This window comes from Brassica napus, chromosome C9 (genome assembly GCF_020379485.1).
Source record: "Brassica napus cultivar Da-Ae chromosome C9, Da-Ae, whole genome shotgun sequence".
In the NCBI taxonomy this organism is placed as follows: Eukaryota; Viridiplantae; Streptophyta; class Magnoliopsida; order Brassicales; family Brassicaceae; genus Brassica; species Brassica napus.
The window spans coordinates 55,982,069-56,004,128 of NC_063452.1; the positions used below are offsets into that span (position 1 = coordinate 55,982,069).

The following is a 22,060-nucleotide window of genomic DNA, read 5'->3' on the forward strand; positions in this document are numbered from 1 at the left end:
GTTTTTGATCAGTTTAATTAGGTTCTTCTTATTTTAATTTTTCTAAGAAAAATTATGTTTTAAAACATAAATTATGTAAACATAAACTATGTGAAGTGAATTCAATATAAATCTGAAACAAAAACATTTAAAAAGTCACAAAAAGTATACAAAAATTAAAACAAATGAAAGTTAACTAAAAAAAAACAATATCATTAATAATGTCTCTTATATCATTATTAAAAAGCTTGTAATAAATCATCTTTCATGTGACGATGTGGAGAAAAACTTTTGTTTTTAAATAAATTTTGCTTTAGGTTTTAGGTTTAGATTTAACATCCACGTTTACATATATAAGATATAAAGATACAAACTTTTCTATTTTTTTAATTCAAATATTTTAATGATTACATATTCGGTTAGAAGAATATATGTTAATGAATGAAAAATGGAAAATACGTGGTTTGGTATTATTTTAGTATATTGGTGTTATTAATATTTTTAATTTAAATAATTACAAAACACATCGGTTTCTCGGTTTGGTTCGGTTTAAAACTGAACCATTCGGGTTGGAGAAATCTTCAACCGAATGGTTTGAAATAGAATTTGATTCGGTTCGAATCGGTTTCGGTTCGGTTGGTTCGGTTTGACTCGGTTCGGTTCGGTTTTTTTGCCCACCCCTATTTGGGGGTATATTGTGTTACATATATTCCGTCAAATTTAGTATAGCTATTTCTATCTAATTCAACCAAATCATATTTATTGTATTCATTGCATTAGTTTGGTTTTCATCTTAGATGTGTATATATATTTATGAATTGACTATTTGTAATTTGTAAAATATCCCCAAGACTATGTTAATTTTATAGGATTTATTAGTTTGGTATATGTTAATTTTCAAAAATAAAATTATAAAAATAAAGTGATGATAGGTAAAAAATTGCATTAAAACATAACTGATACATTCTAAAAAGGAAGATTAATTCTTTACTCTAATATCAATATTACTTTTCTAAACTTTCATTTTTATGAAATCACATTAAATATAAAAAATATTTTCGTTTTAAGTTTTATAAATATTTTCTTTATCATATATTCATAGCTACTTGCCAAGATCCAGCCCAAAACATGGAGAGCTCTCGAATTGATGGAAACCATTAATAGCAATCACCGTACCATCACTATCTCCACCATCTCTGAAGATACCATCATAGAGAACCATGGCAAGGTTGTATAATTTTACTTGTCATCACGTTCATGTATTTCAGGAGCACAGTGAGAACATTCTTCCAAGCAGTGAAGGTGATGTAGGATTGGCAGCATCATCGGACCCGTCTGTTTTGGGAGACAAGGTCGATTAGGAATGTGCTGCAGCAAATCCTCCAGAGATTTCAGACGCTCAGAACAACCGCAAGCGCTACCGTGAGTGATTGGAAATATCTATTATATTCCTATCAGCCCGTCAACGTTTTTTCTATGCATTTTTAAAAACTGCTATTGTCTTTGTTTTCCATCATAAACTTTGGATATTTTTTCCCTTGCATGTTTTCTCTGTTCGGAGATTTTATTTCTATTTTGGATTATTAATGAAACGTCGACGGGTTCTAACTCATAAAAAATTTGTCAGTGGTGTATTTTTTTGGTTTACCTATTTCTGACATTTTTTTTGTCCACCATAAACTATTTTTAACAAAGTCGAATAAAACTTTAAAAATAAATAATTTTGCAACCGTATAATTTTATAAATTTTTCTAGAGTTATTAATTTTTTTTTAAAAATAGTTTATTACAGTTCTATATTTTTGAAATTAATTTAGGTAAAATAAGAAAATAATTTAATTTATTCTTTGATAAATTGTTTAATTTTTTGAATTCAAATTTTATATTTTGTTCCTTACACTATTTGTTTTATATACTAACAACTACCTAAGTAAATACTAAACAACTTCATAAACTTTATCTTTTGAACATGAAAGCGCTAATAACGCTAATGGTCGATCAAATCATTACGAAAATAATGCATATGAATTTGCCGGTTATTCTTATATCAACTTAATCAAACTGTGTGACTTCCAAATGTTATGTTCATCACCATTATATACAACACGGAAAAACAAAAGTGGAAAAAAATAAACGACAAAATTCTGTACTCAAAACTACACAACGATCAATAACTTATTCGGTTCCGCGCTTGCGCGGAGGCTATATGTGACAACCCGCCCCGTGGGAATTACCTGTCCCGTGGGCTCCAGGCTCAAAACTACACAACGATCAATAACTTATTCGGTTCCGCGCTTGCGCGGTGCGCTGCAGCGCTGTGAGCCTGGGGCTCATGGGGCGGGTTGTCACACTATACCCCTAGTAACAATAACATCAATCCTAACTTCTTGTACGTGCAACATATATTTGTGGTCTGTCTCAAACTACGAAACAAACAATTTAGGTTTATATTTTATTTCAACTATCGAGCTAATATTTATAAGGCCATCAGTTTGATCCAAAAGTCCATATAATAATGCTCTTAGCTTCTAAGCTTTCCAATTTACCCATAAATTATATATATTTACACACACAGAAGAATTAGTGGTGGTGGCCACGACTTTGAGCATGTTGAATGACATCATATCCATCATCATATTGTCATTGTTATGTTACACACTTACATGTGCGAATATTCACATTAAACCAACTATATATATAGGAGCATATTCACAATATTAATATGTGTTCCAAAAATGATACCACTATTTTCACCGGTGAGATGTGCATACAGTAGCGTACTTTTAAAATTAAAAAATTAGAAAACCATTAACTATACTAGATCATTCTTTTTTGTTAAAGGCTTAAAGCTAGATCAATTAGTTTAGGGTTGACAAAAAAAATCAATTAATATTTGTATTGTTTTGTCGGAGTTCTCATTTTGATAAGGTAAATATGTTAAAAATCGTAATATCGAGTCCAATAACTACTTTATTTACGTTCTCCAATCCCCAGCACCAATACATGTGAGACTTTCTAAACCGAACAACAATACATTCATAATATATTTTAGGATCATAAGCATCGTAATAAATGTGTTCACGTTAAACTGGACACATATCCCGTATAAAAGCATTGTAATAAAAGTGTTCACACTAAAATGGACATATGTCACATGTAGAGAGCTTCTCAGCCAAACTTACATAAATATGTTCACACTATGTATTTTACGTTTTTTTAATATAAAACTCACATGCATGGTTTCTTTTTACGTTATTTTTACTGTTTACGAATAGAGCTGGACAAATTATTCATAAATTTTGATTCGATTTGTTATTCGTTTTGATTCGAACCGAAAAATCTGGATATATGTTACTATACGAAGCAAATCAAATACTAAAATGCAATATCCATATCAAAAAAACAAATCACAAATATCAATATTTATAGGAACGGATATCCAATTTGATTTGTTATATGCATATATATATACATATATTTAAAGAATTATATATAAGTTATATATTATAGTTTATATAAATTTTACAATATTTTTGTTTTAAAATAATTTCATTTTAAGAATTTTATTTTTCATGTATTATTTTGAAAAAATGTTATTTAATATTAATTAACAGTATCTTTATATATTTATCAACCATCTTTATATACTTTTACATACAGATACATGTGCACATTGACGTGAACACCTTTTAACTAAGTATTTACCAAAACTGAAATATCTAATATTTTTGGAAGTTAAAATATATTTTTTACTAATGTTTCTTTTATTATCGACCAAATTGTAATAAAATGATTTGTCTTAATAATTTTTTTATTTTTCTAACTATTATCCGTTTAGAAACTATAATATGAAATCATTCGTTCGACATCACGACTATCTAAGATTCATAATATGAAAACAAACAAATAATAGTATTTTTTCATTATCATAGGAAAAAAAAACAAAAAACATATTTTAACCGAACAAACCAAATAAATATTGATTTAAAACTATAGTTATATTTTAGGGGATTAAAAACCAAAAAACAACCTAAAACCGAACTGATATCTAGATTAAACAGATTAATGTTTTCTTATTAAAAAATAACGAAACTAGTAATCATATTTCGCGCAAATTGCGGATTATTACCTAGTTTGTATAAATAAATCATAAACATAGCGAAGGAAAATAAATAAATGGTAAAGTACAAAAGAAAATTGACGCTTACACAAGAAGGCGAGAGCGTTGTATGACATAATCACTGGCCGCACATCTCAACGGCTTATGGTGGGTCCACGTGGCCCATTAAAATCCGTTGAAAGCGAGAGTGATGACGTCAAAGAGCCCTCATCCAATGATGTGGCTCCTTCTTCGCTTTGCAGTCTCTTCTTCTGGAGAAAAATTCAACTCCTTCTACATCCGCAAACATTATAAAATTATTCCTCCGCAGTCCACAGGGTGGTCCACACGGCCGAAAATTTTAAAGTAAAACAACATGATCAAAACTAAATTTACAAGGAAACAGTATACATATTGCTATAATGTTTAGTCCCTGATTTTATTCCTTTTTTTTTGTCAACGATTTTGGAGACGATTGACCGAGACTGTAACTTTATTTTTGTTGCCGTAAAATTTAATATATATATTTATTTGCTGTATATTTTATTGTTGTAACTTTCTAAAATACTAACTTTTTGTTTTGAAAATAAAGCTTTCTACCACCATATTTTAATTTTGCATAGATTTTTTTTGATGTAAACTTTTTAAAGAAAGAAAAGTTCGATTGGTTGATATATATAACTCTGAACTAAATTTTAGCTGTCCAGAGCATTTACGGTCGCAACTAATCATCCCATTTATTCTATATCTTATGGTCCACATAATGTTATTTTAGACCATTTTAATCTGAATTGTTATTCTTATCCAATTTCCTTAATATAGCATCCTCCACGTATGATAAACGCGTTTAAGTGAGATAATTACGGGAAAAGGAATTAAGACAAAAACAAGTTAAGGTTAAGACAAATATCGATTCAGAGTATATACCGTAAATATTATGTTGGAATTTACGAACATTTTGGCACAAATCACTTTTGTAAATCAATTTTTAACTCCAGGTAATTAATCTGGATTAGAAATCTATCTTCAGGAAGAAAGCAAAAGAATCATAAACTCTTTTTATAATATGACAACTGTATAAAAGCACAATTTACAACAGCTTGTGATATGCCACATTAAATATGTACACTATATGCTACATTCAATCAATAAATGTCAATACTAATAAATACAGTGGTATATGTTTAAGTTCGTTGGTCAATAAAATGAACAGATCACTGAAATTAAACTAAGACTAACTATACTACTACTTCATACTACGGCGATTCAATAAATTTGTGTATATATTCTTTTTGAAATGCTGGAATCAAGTCGGTGGTATGTTAAAGCGTAACTGACTAAAACGACTTTCCAATTAAATCTGAGTCGGCAATGCGTAGATTATTACAAAATTCATAATGAAACTATTGGTCTTGTCTTAATAATTCCCAGAAGATGACAGGCTGGAAAAAAATCTATGGATTTTAATTATCATTATACGCGTACAAAAAATTATAAAACAATATTCAATTATTATTCTTAAGAAAAACAATAACTATTCCTTTTGTAGTCGTGACTAGGGCGGTCAAATAAACCGAATCCGAAAATCTGAACCGAATCCGATTCGATAAAAATGAATCCGAACCCGACATAAATACCGAATGGATCTTGTTTTTTGGTGTTTTGGGTTATGGGTATTATCCGAACCAAACCCGAACCTAAATAGATATCTGATAGAACCCGAAACATTCAAAATCACAAAAAGAACTTCTACCAAATATGATCTTAATTCTTTCTTAATATGTATCCAAAATACTTTAAGATATTATTGAACTTCAAAAATAATTATATGTTACATGAAGGTTGACGGTGGAATGTAGCGGTTGAAGCCTGAAATTTTTAGATTTTGGTTTTGTTTTCATTGAATAATGTTTCTCATTTTATGAGAACTTAGTTTTTGTTTTATGATTTCATATATGTAGTTTTCTTTCTATTACTAACTATGTTTATCTTTCGCTTGATTTTGAATGATCACGTTTGATGTTTTTTCTAATTTTTGAATCGATTTTACTTATGTTTTGGCCATTAAAATATGTACAAATCATGTATTTTAAATCCGAAGAACCGATTTCATTTATGTTTTAGTTACAAAATAGGTACAAATCAGGTATTTTTAAACCGAAGAACCGATTGGAATCCGAACCCGAAAGTACAATGAGTTATACCTGTTCTTTGAAGATTTACTAACTCCGATCCGAATCCGATAGAACCCGAACCGGTCCCGAACTGAATTTTTATATAACCCGAATGTAGCTGATTTTAATAAATCTGAAAAACCAAAACCCGAATAGATAAAACCGAAACCCGACTGGGACTCCGAATGTCCATGCCTAGTCGTGACTGAGTTCGGAGTTCATAAATTCACAGTAAATTGTATTTGGTTATATAAATAATTGTATCATATCGATGGAAGACAAAAATGTACAGTTAATCTGGTTGGAGATTTTGTGTCATATGTTTCAATTATATAGGAAAATTGGTCGAAGTACGAGTTTTCTCCAAGAGAACGACGTGTGAAATTTTTTTTCATTATCATACAAAAATTATTTTGTTTTCTTTTATCAAAAGAAACAACAGACTGTGACGTAGCCATATTTACTGAGTCAGCGTTCGATGGGCCAGATTCATCCAAACAGAGAACATAAGAATATATTGTAACATTAATAAATCAAATGTATGAGTTTATAATATTGAGCTCGTAAATTAAATCAACTATACTGATTGTACAGTTGAATTGGTCGGGAGCAGTTCACGCAACATTACAAAATGTCAGACGAAATATTTTTTTTTTGTTTTTTTGTCAACTTTATTAATGAGCCAGAACGGACCGGCCCAGTTGGTCCATCAGCCTTACCGTAAGAGGCGCGGATCGAACCCGAAATGCCTGAGAAATTGACGTGGTACGCAGACCACCTGTCCTAGAAGCTCCCAGCTCAGACGAAATATTTAAATACATAGAATACACAATCTTGCATTTTTTCAGTTTGATGATAAATATATATGACCTCATTTATGTTATGTTCTTGATGACGTCGATACATATGACATATGTAATTAGTATTACAAGAGTATAGTAGTCTTTATATTATTATTGATTAGTTTGAAATTAAATGTTATATTCTAACGGATTTGCAAAATATATTCAAATCTCAACTTCGTGGTTAGACATTCCTCATACGATCTTCAGTCAACAAACTAGGTGTCTTGACAAGTCCATATTTTTCACCGACGTAAGAAATTATTAGGTTAATCCCAATTTACAAAAGCCATATAATCTAACGTTTTATTGTTTGGTTATAATTGAACATTATTCTTTGGGCTGTGTACTATGCTTCTTTTTGATTTACACGCATTAAACTGAATTGAAAATCATAAAATCACACTACTACTAATTGATTAATTAATTACTTATACCAAACAATATATTTTGCTTTCTTCGGCTTCACTAGAAAGGCTAAAACAAACACCACAGAAAAAGGTCACAGCCTTTTGAAGTAGAAGCAAGTAAATACTATCCCATTAAACTATTATAAAGTTCTCTCATATACACGAAACATATATAAGCGTATTTCTCGACATTAAAACGATAAATTAAAGGATGCTTATATAAAACTTTACAATCAATATGAAACTCAGTAGATAGTTAAATACAAAAAGAGGAGATTGCATACTTTTATTTTTATGTAGGACGTTAATCAAATTAAATTAATGCGATCTTCAATCATGGGTCCTCATATAAAAGTTACAAATTATAACAAGTTTTACTAAATTTTCCACAGGTTTTTTTTTGTTTGATATCAATTTATTTTTATGGCGTTCTTTCCTACGGTTTTTGTTTTCCTAAGCCATTGACAACAATAAAGAAATAATTAATTATATATGGAATACATTTTAATCGAATTTAAAGTAAGGTATAAATATTTTTAATCTCTATTTTTTCAACGTACTGTCAATTTCGGATTTTGAGCTATGATATTATGATCGATATTAATACATTTAAAATTACATATTTAAGAAAATAATAATCTAATTATTGTCTATATGAAGCTTGTTCAACAATTCAAGAGGTCGCTTGGAGCCTACGTATCTCTCTAAATCACCAAAAAGAAGGAAAAAATGAAGAAAAAGCTATAATGGTTTTATTACTCCCTCCGGATTTGAATATATGATGTTTAAGGTTGTGCACACATATTAAGAGAAATTAAATACTTACTTATATCAAATACTTTTTGGTTTTACTTTTAGTTAGTTTAAAGATTTATTTGAATCCCAATAAAATTCAACCACTTATATTTTTTACATTTTATTTTAAAAGCAAAATGCATTAATGAAAAGTAGAACATCATACATTTGTATACAAGAAAAAAAAACTAAAACATCATATATTCAAATCCGGAGGGAGTATTATTTTATTTGCAAAGCTCCTCCAATTCCTCTATATAAGCCATTTCCACTCTTTCAATACTTTTAATTTCTCTACCTTTAACTGCCCAAAAGATTCTCCAGCTACCTTTCTCAAATCGTTTTCTTTCTTCATCTCCTTCTTGCTTCTATCTATATATCAAGAAAATTTTCTGGGCTCTTTTTTTTTTCTTATTTTCTTGTTCTTGAATCGTTAAACTATAAAAGTATACAAATACATATAATAGATACACTGTTACATAGTCATATGGCGATTGTGGTGGAAGAAGGCGTGGTGTTGAATCATGGAGGTGAAGAGCTTGTTGATATGCCACCTGGATTCAGGTTTCATCCAACAGATGAAGAGCTCATAACGTGCTATCTCAAAGAGAAGGTCTTAGACAGCCGTTTCACGGCTGTGGCTATGGGAGAGGCCGATCTCAACAAGTGCGAGCCCTGGGATTTGCAAAGTAAGTTTTGCATTCAAACAAAATTTTCCAAAAAAATTCAATTCGTCTTTGACCATTTGCAAAAGAGTATTCACACATAAACACACAAGGCTAGCTTCTTGGTTAAGATTATCAATTCTTGAATCAAAATTTTCACACGAGGCTAACTTTGTTTTTTCTTGAACTTTCACTTTATAACCAAACAAATTTCAATCTTCTTGACCAAGATTCTGATTTTTAATTCTTTTTTTTTGTGTGGGCATAGAGAGGGCAAAGATGGGGGAGAAAGAATTATACTTCTTCTGTCAAAGGGACAGGAAGTACCCGACCGGGCTAAGGACGAACCGTGCTACCGAGTCCGGGTATTGGAAAGCGACCGGGAAGGACAAGGCGATCTTCAAAGGCAAAGGTTGTCTCGTTGGGATGAAGAAAACACTTGTGTTTTATAGAGGAAGAGCTCCACGAGGTGAAAAGACTAATTGGGTCATGCATGAATATCGTCTTGAAGGCAAATATTCTTATCACAATCTCCCCAAATCCGCAAGGGTAAGTTGATATATATTACCAATCTGCACATTCTCAAATGTTTTTGAAATCTACAAATGAGAAAAGTCTAGTTTAATTATTAATATTCATTTTCTTAAACCAAAAGTGTTTAAATTTGGTGGAAATTTTGTACTTTTCAATAAGTTTGAGTTTATATCTAATCCAAGATTGAGTAACAAGCTAAATAAAAGATTGAATATCGTATCTAACATTTTCGGTTTGTTTGTGATCTTGATTACAGGACGAGTGGGTCGTGTGTAGGGTTTTTCACAAGAACAATCCTGCTACGACAACCCAACAAATGACGAGAATACCCCTTGAAGGTCTCACAAGAATGGATTCTCTAGATAACATTGACCATCTCCTAGACTTCTCATCTCTTCCTCCCCTCATGGATCCGAGTTTCACGGGCCAACCCGAACAACACAACTTCAAACCCATCAACTCTCCAACCTACGACATCTCATCACCAATCCAACCTCATCACTTCAACTCTAGTTACCAATCAATCTTTGACCACCAGGGTTTTGGTTCTGCTTCTGGTTCCGGTTCTTCATATAACAACAACAAGGAGATGATCAAGATGGAGCACTCGCTTGTTAGTGTATCTCAAGAAACCTGCCTGAGCTCAGATGTGAATGCAGCCACGACCACGGAGGTATCTTCGGTTCCGGCAATGAAGCAAGAGATGAGTATGATGGGAATGATGAATGGTAGCAAGTCTTATGACGATCTATGTGACTTAAGAGGGATCTTATGGGACTACTGATTAGATTTAGTCGGGGGGAATTATAGTTAATTAATGATTTAATTGTGATTAAAGAGTGTATTCGTTGGGTTTGAAATTAATTTATGTAGTTAATACATTACATATAGGATTTGCTAGGGGGTTAATCCTATATATTATTTTCGCTTCATTGATCTTATTTAGTTGGTTGTGTAATTAGTTTATAGTGTGGAGAAAAAAAGAAAAAAAAGATTGGAATCATTTGGGATTTTTAGTGCTTAGGTAATATATTCTCAATGTACACTGTAATATACATATAAGTATTTTTCCTATATACATACTTCTTATAGAGTATCAATTACCAAGATTTACAAACTACTCCATCTGTTTCATAATGTTACTTACTGATACACTAAGAATGAATCCTCCATCTATACTAAGAATTGAATGTTGAAAACGCCATATATCACTTACATATTTTACTGATTTACAAACTACTCCATCTGTACTAAGATTGTTGAAATTAACCACCATATATCACTTACATATTTTAGAAAAAAACAATTTCAAAAAGATACATTTTTTGTATTTTCAATGCATATTTTGTCAACTAATAATGATTAATTACAAATTTTAAAAAATTTAATTGCGTTTATTGGATTATTATTTTTTAGATTTATAGGAAAAGGATAAAAACAAAAAAATTATATATTTATTATATGTTTTATTAATATGTGTGAAAAATCTAAAACATGCATCATATTGAAACAGATGGAGTATATATATTCTTAGTTAATTTCGATATCCTTTTGACAATTTCAAACTCAAGTAGATATACAAATGAAAATGATAATAACTAAGTGAATGTTATGTATTTTTGTTTACAGTTGTTATCATTAGTGTAGAATATATATATATATGGTTTTAGGTTTACTATTTGCATCGCTTATAATCATAATCAACCTAATTTTTTGAGATTTTTTTTTGTCAACCTAATTTATCATTATGTATTTGTTTTTGAGGAATTAATATGCTAAAATAGACTCTCTTTTTGTTTGAGAATTTTTTTTTAAAAAAAATAGCATTTTCGATCGAATCTGAATAAAACACAGCTCATGAAGCATGTGAATGTTCCCTGAATCTGGGCAGCATATTAGCCTTTTCATATGCCAAATAATTTAGATTATTAGATTATGACACATTGTCACATTGACACACTAATATATGACAATATATATAGAAATACATTTCAACTAAGAACATTAATGATTAATGATGGGTTTCTTGTGAAAATACAATTCCAGATCCCTAAGTCTTAATTATGTCTTAAGGAACTTGTTATTACATCAATCACATTACGTTTTCCTACTAATTTTTTAATAGTTGCGAGTTTTTGAATGTTTCATATCATTCAATTTTCAGCACTTTGTGATTACATCTGTTAGTACCGTAAATACTTATATTTCGTTTTTTCAATATAGATATACTCTATCTCAAGGAATTTTCTTGGGTCCCGATCAAAGCACAAAGCTTTGGCTTTACATGGAATAAGATATGGCTGCAGATCTGTGTTTAAGATTTAGTAGCAGATCTCTTTTTGATTGAATGTGCTGTGATATTCTTAGAATTGAATTCTTTACATATTTATATATAACGACAAAGAATTCATTTTAATTTTAAAATTAAAAAGCATGAACATATATCTATTGTATAAACATAATGCCATGCAGCTAATACATTTTTCTTCTTCAAATTCCCTTGACTTATAGATTCGTCTTAGTTCTTATCCTTAATATTTTCTCTATGCTCTTATGTTACCATAATTTTCTAAAATGATGCAAACGTTCAAGTGTAGATAATTATATAAGCGACTTAAAAAGACAAAAAACTCTTAACCGTACATAAATAAATGATGTATCGGGTTCAATGTACTCTGCTTGTTTAGAAATAAGCGTGTGAGTCTCTTCCACCTCAAATTCAGGACATAAATCTCATTAATTATGTGTTGAATCTTGGACATGAATATAATGGTAATTTTTTTGGCTTACAACAATTGTAGAAAGCGATTTTACTAATTAAAAAAAATTGTAAAAAGAAAATGCAGGAATATGAGCATTATTTTAATGCGCATAATAACAGGACTTTCCATTTAAAGCGAAGCTTTTAGATCGATACTTGCAGCAAAGCTAACCGTTCTTTCCCGTTTTTTCGGTTTCTAGATGATGATCTCTATTGCCTCTTTTATACTGTCTCTTTCTTCTATCCTTTTCTTTCAGTTCATCATGTTATATACACCAAACCATATTCTATAAATATAATCATTTATCGCCCATAAGACATATACATTGAATGATTTTTTTTTAACACATATACATTGAATGATTATATTTTGTCATGGACAACTTAATTTTGATCAATGATTGTACTTTATCATTTTGTATTGAATTTTCTGTCATCACCTAATTGAAATGATACTGTAGAAAACAAGTGTGAATTTATAACAAATGTAAAGTTTTTTGTTACATAGTTTTCAAAACTTTCACATTGATGAGAAACTATGTGGCACATTATACAATTTAATTAAAACACTTTTTAGGTTAGAGTTATAGTAAATAAAGTAGCTTTATACTCCATCCGTTCCCGAAAGTAAGATTTTCTAAAGTATATACGCTTAATAAAAATTTAATAAATGTTTATAATTTAATTTATTTTTTACTTTTTAATACACTTTCCAATAGCTTTCTACCAATGAAATTTAATCAATTCAAATATTCTCAATTAATGTTTCTCAAAAGTATAAAAAAGTACCTTAACAATATAGAAAATCTATTTTTGTGGAACAAGAAATTTTTTAAAAAAATCTTACTTTCGGGAACGGAGAGAGTATATACGTGCAATGTAAAAGTTGACGTTCCAACTAATACCACTTTTCTTTTTAACTTAAAGATATCACGAATCTATGAAATGGTCTAAACTAATTTTTAAACGGAACTGCATTTCGCAGATAAATCCTTTTGGATATTCAGATGGATCGTAGATGGACACATTGAAGTGTAGTGGGATGATCCAACTAGCATTGTTATAACCAGTCTTCTTCTTCTTAAAAGAAAACAGTCCAATTATGTTGAATTTTGTATAAATTAAAAAATTATTTTAGTAGTTAAAATATGTTTAATAGTTGCGCTTATTATAAATCTATATTTGAGATATTGAAATATGAATTACCCGAAACCCTATTAGGGTTTACTGGAGAAAGAAATTTGACGGTCACATGCATTAGCCAATGACTCTGCACCGTACACCTTCGCCTGTCTTGCGTAACCCAAACAAAACATAGTACCATTTCGAAATGTTTTTGCTTAACTGGTTGCAGTTTCTCACAAAAATTGTTTCTTTTACAGCTGATTTGTTATCAGTAAGAAGATCCAATTCTCAATTTCAAAAGTTTGCATGATTTTGATGTAAAAAGCAATTAAGCGATTAAATTGAACATTTCATTATTGTTACAAAGAGCGGATCAGATTAGACAGTAGATAGCTATACCATGAGCCATGGGTTTGACAAAAGGAAATATAGCACTAAATATTGGGCTAATGTAAAGATCATGGGCTTAGTTCATTCATATTTTCAATTTGTTGGGGATGAGTATCGTGTGTTAATTAGGACATAAATCTCATGGGCTGGACATAAATTGCTAGTTATGGTCCTTAACGCCTTATCGACTGGACTTTAAAACAAAATCAAATGAAATATTTTGAAGACAGGACTGAGTTTGACAATACGATAACAACATTACAAAACACAATTAATTATTCCGTTAATTAAGATAGAAAGTTGATTTGTCTAAAATAAAAGATAGAAAGTTGATTATGATAGGTCGATATTTGAGTGAAACACCTTTATTCGACAACCACTAGTTGGTCTTGGTTAGTATAAGGATTAGCTGAGACTATGATTAACAGGTAAACAGGTTAACCCATCGTAAACAAGGATGGTGACAGAAAATAAGGAAAATAGCATGAAAATGGAAAATGATAGCTATATAAATCGAAATAACTTTTGATAAATATATCATGTCAATATAGTCATACATGCCATAACCATATTTGATAAACCAATAATGATTATTCCTATGTTAGGAAGAAAAAAACAAGAAAAAACAATGAGTGGGGGTTGAACAAATACTAATTAAATAACAAAAAGAAGATGAATGAGATAATAATTAACAAAACGACCAAGGGGTGATTAATTAATAATTACCCAATCTTCTCTCTCTCTCATTCAGTAACTCCTCATAGTAGTCGTTTCTCTCTCTATTTCAAAAGAGAAGGAGCGCTCTTGCTTTCTCTCTTCTCGCCGCTTCAACGCCATCGATCCTGCAAAAAAAATTCTTCATCTCTCTCTCCTCTTTGTCATCGAAGTCACCAAGATACAGTGATCATCAGTTTCCAGTTTGAAGGTATAAGGAACTATAAATCTCTGCGCAAGTCTAATCTTGGCTTTCACCGACACCTGATCTTGCTTTTTCTCTTAACACTGAAATGAATTTAACTTTACTATGCTTGATCTCGTTTGACTTGTGATGCTTAAACAATGTTTTTAGCTTCTGTTAGTTTAAATTCCTGCTGGTTCTCCAGTCATTGTATGAGCTCAGAAACAGCTGTTACGAGCAGTGTACCTGTCTTAATTTCGGTTCTTATCCTCTAAACCAAACGGTATAGTTTGTTGATTCCATTTTGCTACTGGTGTTTCGACAAGAGATTAGTTTTCATTCAAGAGTTATTTATTTTAACCACAAGCTATAGGGGATTTACCTACGTATAAAAGCAAATAATTTCATTTATAATATAAAGTAAGATTACAGTGTGTACAAGTTACTAAAGGCCTTCGGTTTTTATTCCTGATGTAGAAGTCTCACTGCAACGTTTGGAGCTGAAGGCGGTGAGAGTAAAGCAGAGTTCAAAACGGGAGCACTCTGTTGTATTGTGGCCTCGAGGCCACTGGTAACAACCAAATCACCACCCCGCAGCGGCAGAGATGTTCTTCCATCGCGTCAAGATGAAGCACTGCAATGGCGGACTAATCTCAGCTTCTTACCTGCTGTAAATACTGGAGATGGTTTGGATCAGGATACGAGCGACGATGAGAGTCACAGGTTTGGACTGTACTCGAGCACAAGTAGACGAAGTGAAACTCTGGAATCCTGTTTTCAGCAATCGCCAAGATGGGCTTCGACCTCGTCTGCTTCTGGTGGGATTGAACAGGACACTGTACCAATAACATATAACTCAAAGCCGCAATGCTTGGATGGGGTAAGTTGATCTTCTTACAATATTCAAGATGAGCTTTTCATGATAGATGAACCATGTACCTCGCTGATGTACTTGTATTACAGGAGAAAAGTATTGATAGAGAAAGTACAGCGAGTTTCAGCTCGTTGCTGAAACTATCACAACCAACAACTGCCTCACGGGTGACTCCAAGCAAGCAACCTTTAAGCCTTGCTCACTGTTCTTATCCTCGAGTCTTCTGCAACCCGGTTTCAGATTGTGAGAATCCTGAACTTCATCATCCCCAAGAAGACGCATTCACAGATCCTGTTTCCAGTTTCATGACGTCCACAATAAACCACCAAGGCTCACAAGTAGAGGAAGCATCATCAAACTCTAGTAACAGCACGAGTAGCAATGACAACAAGCTGCTAGATGTGGAAAGATCCAACGAAACACAGGCAGCAAACCAGAGACTTGAACCAGGTTCAACGACACAAGCCACACAACATAGATGCGGGGTTTGCAAAAAGCTCCTATCTCAGAAATCACCATGGTGCTCTCATAAGATACTGAGAAGTGGAGACATGCCAGCTGCTGGTGTTTTCCCCTGCCACCACGTCTACCATGTCGAATGTTTAGACAAAGTGACCCCAACTTCTCAAACCCGAGATCCGTCTTGTCCTGCTTGCTCAAATACCATCGGAGCATTCGAGCATGAACTGATAGAGCCAGAGACGCTGCAACAGGCTCTAAGATCTCTAAGAAGAAGAAGCCACACAGCTACGGGTTCAGAGCTGCTGAGTACCGACAATCAAACAAGACCGCTTAGAAGAAGACATAAATGGGAAAAACTAAGCTGCTGTTTGAATATAAGCTTCCTATCTTCTTCCTAAAATCCAACATGACCTTATTCTATTTACTCATACCTGGATCTAGCTCATAAGTGTAACCATATGTTTACTACCTACATTGATTTACTATGCCATTGTAACAACAAATAAGGATGAATATTTACTTGTAGAGCAAAAGAAACTCTATTCAAGACAGTTTGTAAGACAAAAAAACCCTTTCAGTCAAAATTTGTCGAGAATTGGAATCAAAAACAAAAACCTAAAAGAAGAATCAAAATAAAAAAATTTAAAACTTAAATATATTTGTTGGGGGAGTTAAAGCTCGCAAAAGCCATCCCTGCGCCGAGTAAATCGTACGCTCAGGCAGCAAGCAGTCTTCATCGCTGAAAACAAAGGAATTATATAAAAGGTAAGGTATTGAAGCCTTTCCCGTCACCAGAGCCGCCGGCCATAGCTTCCAAAAGAATGGACATGGGGTTGCTCGTGATGATCGGAGCAAGGTCAAAAAAACCTAATCCCTAAACCCTTTTTCTCAGCTCAGATAAGATCAAGTAGTTTTGAAGCTCAGAGTTGGTTACTTGCTCCTTATTTATACTAGTCTTTGGTCAAAGCCCTAACCCTAGTCTCTCCTTAATTTTTCCGCCTCCAATTGGGAATTTCCAAGAATACCCTCGTGTAAAGAGATATATTAACATAACAGATCCAAAATTATTATAATATTCTTAAGAAACCCCTTATCTCCTGAAAGAGCACAAATGATCCTAAGTTGAGCTTTCTTTATACGAGTGATAAGAATGATCCATGGATAGAGAGAATAGACTCTGAAACACTAAACAATAAAAAGCCCTTGGCACGACTTAAGCTTTCTTTAGAACTAGTGAGTTTTAAGTAGAAGTATTTACACCAAGAACCTCACTTCTTGACATACAAGATGGAGAAAGGCTGACAGAAAAAAAGATGGAGAGAAAAGAAAATGAACAAAAGGGAAAGCTGTGCTGTGTGTTTTACAGAGGAGATGTTGTAGACTTTTGCATTTTGTTCTTCTCTTGTGCCTTTGGTGGCTGAGCCGAATGAACTGCTGCTCTGTATGAAGATGAAGCAAGCTGTGCCAGTGCCGGTAGGGTGCCACCTGCAAACATTAAAGACCAGGTTCATCCTTCCCATAGTCCAAAAGTGACCAAGAGATCAAAAAAGGAACTTATGTTCCACAACAGTAAGAAAGTAGTGGAGGATGAGGAGGGGGGAAGAAGATCCCAAACCTGCTAGTCCAGCACAGGCCGATGAAACAACTATAACAGGCGGTGCCTGCATTGACACAGAAATGAAAATTCAATTGCTTCATCAGTATGGAAAAGGGTTAAGCAATTCACTGGTCTTTTCCCCAGAAAAATTATGAATTGAAATGGAACAAAATGAAACAAAGCATGATGAAAAGAAGAAGAGAACTCTGCATCTTTTGTAAATAACTTACCCCAACAAGAAAGTGTAACCACATGGGTCCTTTTATCCACTTGCGTACAATTGGCATAACTGCGTCAATCAAAAAAAAAAAGAGCATTTAAAACAAGCCAAACAGACTCAGACTCAGACTCTTACTCTTTTAAACAAAGCTTTAAATCTAACTGCTACCAGTGTAGTCTATCACCAACACATAACTAGATAACTAATACAGATGATAGTACGCTGATTCTTATAGCCCACAATTGGTAATTAAATACAGTCAAGCCTCTCCTTGGAATAAAGTATGACTAATCTTAGATGACTAAATCTCTGCTTCTAATTCCTTCTCCAAGTCAGAGAAGACTCCTAAAGTGAGCAATAAAGAAGTAGGTGCAACTCGATTAAAGACTTTTAGACACAATCAACGAGTAAAGAACAAGTTGAAAGACATAAGAAGATATTAGTTCAGACAAGATTCGATGTGAGATATGTCTACATACCATGGTTAAATCCAATGAATGCACTTGCAGTACCACCAACAGCTGATCCAATCTAAAGATCATATAACAAAACAAAGCTTGAAAAAATAGATCGCTAACACCTTTTTAATCCATTTGAAATAAAAACAGAAGGGAATGTCTTTTGCATCCTCAAAGTCAAAAAAACAATCTTTTGACAAGTGAAGCAGGCTTCAGTTACACTAAAAGAGTCGAACTTTGCCAAATCCAAACCAAAAGAAATCAAATTCTTATAACGAAACTTACCATAGAAAAGCTATCCCTGATGAAGGGAGACACAGTCCATTCACTGGTTTCCTGAAATCAATCAATTCCTAATTAAGAATATATCCTAAAAGAACGAATCTTCCTCTATAGTGACCATCTGGAACAGAGATCTGTATAATACAAATTGAAAATACCAAGTTTTTAGTGAGAGGGCCTGCGCAATGATGGCATCTGATCTCTGTCTCATGCGCTGAATCAGCCATTTTTATTAGTAGGAAGAAGACGAAGAAGAGCACGAGAAACCCACAACGATAGGGTTTAGACTCTGTTTTGCTTTCTTCCTCTGTTGTTGTTCGGCGAGAAAGAGTCCACCGCCTGCGTATTCTCTGCACGCCAGCTTAAACAAACCGAGTCGGTCCAACCGTGAACTATTAATTAGAATCTTTGGACCGGTCAGGACCGGTTTACTCAGCTCCATCTTCTTCTTTTTTACTTTTTAGGAGGTGATACATTTGTTAAAGGTAAGATGTTTTTTTTTTTGCTTATCCAAGTTATCTTTAGAATCTCACTTCTCCGTGTTCCAAAGGGTTAGAGACAACTTTTTGAAATACATGTATTAACGAATATAAAGAGAAAGTAGACGAACAAAGAATGTAAATAAATAAACTGAAAACAAGAAAAACAAGAATGGATACTATTATCTACTTGCAGCTAAACAATCAATCTTTATAAACGATCCACGATCCGATTTGTCTCCCAGCCTTCGGGGTTTGGAAACATTGTTGCCTAGTGGTCAAAGTTTAAAGGCTTTTACATCCAAGTTTGGGGTTCAAATCCCAGGCGACGCAATTTCTACACTAACAAGTCTGGATTTCAATTTCCGGAAAAGGTGAATTATGCAGAAAAATTGGAGAAAATACTTATAAGAGATCTTCAGCATGGCGTAAAGAGTACCGTCAGGAATTGATCTAATATGGCGGCTCAGGGTGTCCAGTCAGATGTGAATCATCGTAAGACAGGTAGAATTATCTGCTGTAATATCGTCTATGTAATGTTTCTCATAATTTGTAATAGCATAATAACCAGACAAAAAAATAAATATTTACCAAAATATGAATTTTCTGTTCTGGAAAAGAAAAAAAAATGACTCAACAATTCAATATCTTCCCATGGATCTATTGGTACATTTAGAAGGCGAGGAACAACAATTTTTAATGGGAAAGTCGTTTTCCGGATGGATACTCTCTAACATGCGTCACTTGAAACAAAATTTTAGAGGAAAACTAATGGAAAGGAAGAAGCAAACGAGGAACATGACGACCCTCCTACTATAAAGGTTACGGCAGTGCCCCCTTGGATACTTCGAATCTCTACATATCAAATCGATGTGTCATGGATCGACAATGGCAGTGTTAGTGACTTAGAGTGTAGTCTCAAGGATCAAATAGCTTCATAATCTTTTGGATTACGGGCATGCGGTAGGAGCCTCTCACCCTTACATGCTGAAATAAAAAGCTTACTTTAGGCAGTCTAATGTATGCGAGATAGGAGGATATCCTTGATACAGTTCAAGACAGACTGTTTGGACCTAGTAGACATGACAACAAATCTGACAGGCTGACCAACATTCGCGACGGAAATTGAGATCTTCCAGAAACTACAAAAGGACTTCGAGGATATGAGTCTGGTTCATATTACTCGGAGTATGAATGGTCGGACGGACGCGTCAGCGAAAGAAGCAAGATCCAGAGGCTATTTTTTCATATAGATCAGACACATACATACGGAAGTGCTCTTTGGAGAATCGGTTCGTCTGACCGACACTTGATATAGTTTAAATGGACAGTTCACAAAAAAAACGATCCGATTTGTCAAAACTAGCCAGAATTTGCGTTTGCAACCTCTCGCACCGTGCACACTATCTTCTATACTATTCAAACAAACAAATCACAATATGTTCTCTGTTGGACGCAGACAAGACTGTCTTGTGGTGAACACAAAACTATGCGTTATGCATATAAGAATCACAAGATCGCTACAAAAATCACTTAAAAACCAAACTAAGCAAAAGCAGAAAGTAGTAGACCCGAATACTATCTTCTTCTTTTTGTGTGTGTTGGCGTTAGATGAATAGAAAAAGATTCTTCTTGAGTTGAGAATGCGACTCACCAAAACTTTCTTTAGTTTTGGATTCTCATATTCTCATTCTGAAATCTCATGAACCAACTTTTCGTCTCCATTTTCTCTCAAAACGAATATAATTCCGCGGTCATTTCCCGCTTCCTCTTTTGATTCTTAATGTATCCAATACTCTCTCGTTCCATTAAGCAGTCACAATCCTAACGATGCCGCCCACGTGTTCAATTATTATACATATGGAGGAAGATTAAATTTAAAAAAAAAAGGTTAGTAAACAAGAACAAGAATCTGTAAAGGGGAAATGAACGTACAAGGAAGAACATTTATTCTGTATCACTCTTCCTTCTCTTTTACTTAAAGAGTGACATTTCCATTAGCAGAGTAAAAGGAAAGTCACATGGAGAAAGACTAAGCACAATTAAAATAAGGCTATAACATGTAAAATTACTAGTTAGGCACTACTTCCGCAATAACACACATCATTTTATATTAACTGATATCAGCAGCCAGAAGCCCTGGAGAAACATGTGTTACAGTAAAACCTTTTCTTCTCTAATTTTGTTACCGAGTTAAGAACAGACCATGCTGCAAGAAAGCATACTCAAATCTTGATGGTATCAGCAGCTACATTTGATATAAATCAGTGATTTTCTAGCAATATGTGGTTAAAAGTGAATTCAAACACATAATTTGCTTGGTTGGGTTTACTTTTTGATGGTATTCAAATATACTTTTAAAACTTGCAGCACACAATGATAGAAGCCTCTCTTTGTGGAAGCATATTCCCACTCACATGCCAATCAACTATTTCGGCAATATGCTGAAATACTTTTAACTGAAGGTTATGAAAAAGTTTCTTTATCAAACAGAATAAAGTGTTAATGAGAAATCAGAACCATGAAAGGTTGAAAAAATATATGCAAAGATATCATTCAAGGAACATAAGATTTGGTGTTTGACAATTTCCATTGAAACAACAGACCATATTTCTAGCCAAGTCTCTTTTTTTCCTCTATAAGGCATCTATCAAACTCAATAAGATATGTGAGACTCTATACTTTGATAGTGGATATATATTCTCAATTTCACATACGGAAGCTATCATTTCGGCATTTGGCAATCACGACTTCTTTGTACATATATTTATCTACGAACTTATTCTATATACCAATATCTATACTTAATCCAAACTACAATATGTTTGATGATGGACGATAGAGTCACAGCCATGGAGGAAGTAGATTCAGGGAAGTATAATGTAAGAAAGCAGCCAGACTTTAGATGCATAGTTATCACGAGCTTATACATAAATCTATTATGTACATATGCACACATAAACACACAAACAATACATACAAATATGGACGTAAGACATGTTATGTTGCCTTAAGAA

The 22,060-nt window shown here is 32.9% G+C and overlaps 3 protein-coding genes across 3 annotated transcripts; 2 read left to right on the plus strand and 1 right to left on the minus strand.

Moving 5' to 3' along the window:
- The first annotated feature begins 8,585 nt into the window (after positions 1–8,585).
- On the plus strand, positions 8,586–10,573 carry LOC106392400 (NAC domain-containing protein 87). The gene is made up of 3 exons (XM_013833215.3): positions 8,586–8,987; positions 9,232–9,512; positions 9,754–10,573. Exons 1-3 carry the CDS (start codon positions 8,786–8,788, stop codon positions 10,279–10,281), a joined length of 1,011 nt encoding a protein of 336 aa, XP_013688669.2. The 5' UTR covers positions 8,586–8,785; the 3' UTR covers positions 10,282–10,573.
- A 4,570-nt stretch (positions 10,574–15,143) lies between these two features.
- On the plus strand, positions 15,144–16,558 carry LOC106394009 (the record flags this gene model as incomplete). Its single annotated transcript, XM_013834634.3, has 2 exons — positions 15,144–15,551; positions 15,635–16,558. Coding segments are annotated over 2 exons (1,179 nt in total), but the record flags the coding sequence as incomplete, so codon positions are not given.
- Positions 16,559–17,193: 635 nt separating this feature from the next.
- BNAC09G54200D lies at positions 17,194–18,969 on the minus strand. Its single transcript, XM_013835282.3, has 6 exons — positions 18,723–18,969; positions 18,568–18,618; positions 18,304–18,355; positions 17,835–17,893; positions 17,623–17,668; positions 17,194–17,492 (listed from the first exon to the last, which is right to left on the minus strand). Exons 1-6 carry the CDS (start codon positions 18,789–18,791, stop codon positions 17,368–17,370), a joined length of 402 nt encoding a protein of 133 aa, XP_013690736.2. The 5' UTR covers positions 18,792–18,969; the 3' UTR covers positions 17,194–17,367.
- Positions 18,970–22,060: the final 3,091 nt, after the last annotated feature.

Bases quoted from the DNA above. Each gene is read 5' to 3' on its own strand.
- LOC106392400 (XM_013833215.3), top strand. From the start codon at position 8,786: ATGGCGATTGTGGTGGAAGAAGGCGTGGTGTTGAATCATGGAGGTGAA. The intron at 8,988-9,231 runs GTAAGTTTTGCA...GTGTGGGCATAG, and splicing joins CGAGCCCTGGGATTTGCAAA to AGAGGGCAAAGATGGGGGAG. The intron at 9,513-9,753 runs GTAAGTTGATAT...TCTTGATTACAG, and splicing joins ATCTCCCCAAATCCGCAAGG to GACGAGTGGGTCGTGTGTAG.
- BNAC09G54200D (XM_013835282.3), bottom strand. From the start codon at position 18,791: ATGGCTGATTCAGCGCATGAGACAGAGATCAGATGCCATCATTGCGCA. The intron at 17,669-17,834 runs GTAAGTTATTTA...GTGTCAATGCAG, and splicing joins GGTTACACTTTCTTGTTGGG to GCACCGCCTGTTATAGTTGT. The intron at 17,493-17,622 runs GTTTGGGATCTT...TAATGTTTGCAG, and splicing joins GGCCTGTGCTGGACTAGCAG to GTGGCACCCTACCGGCACTG.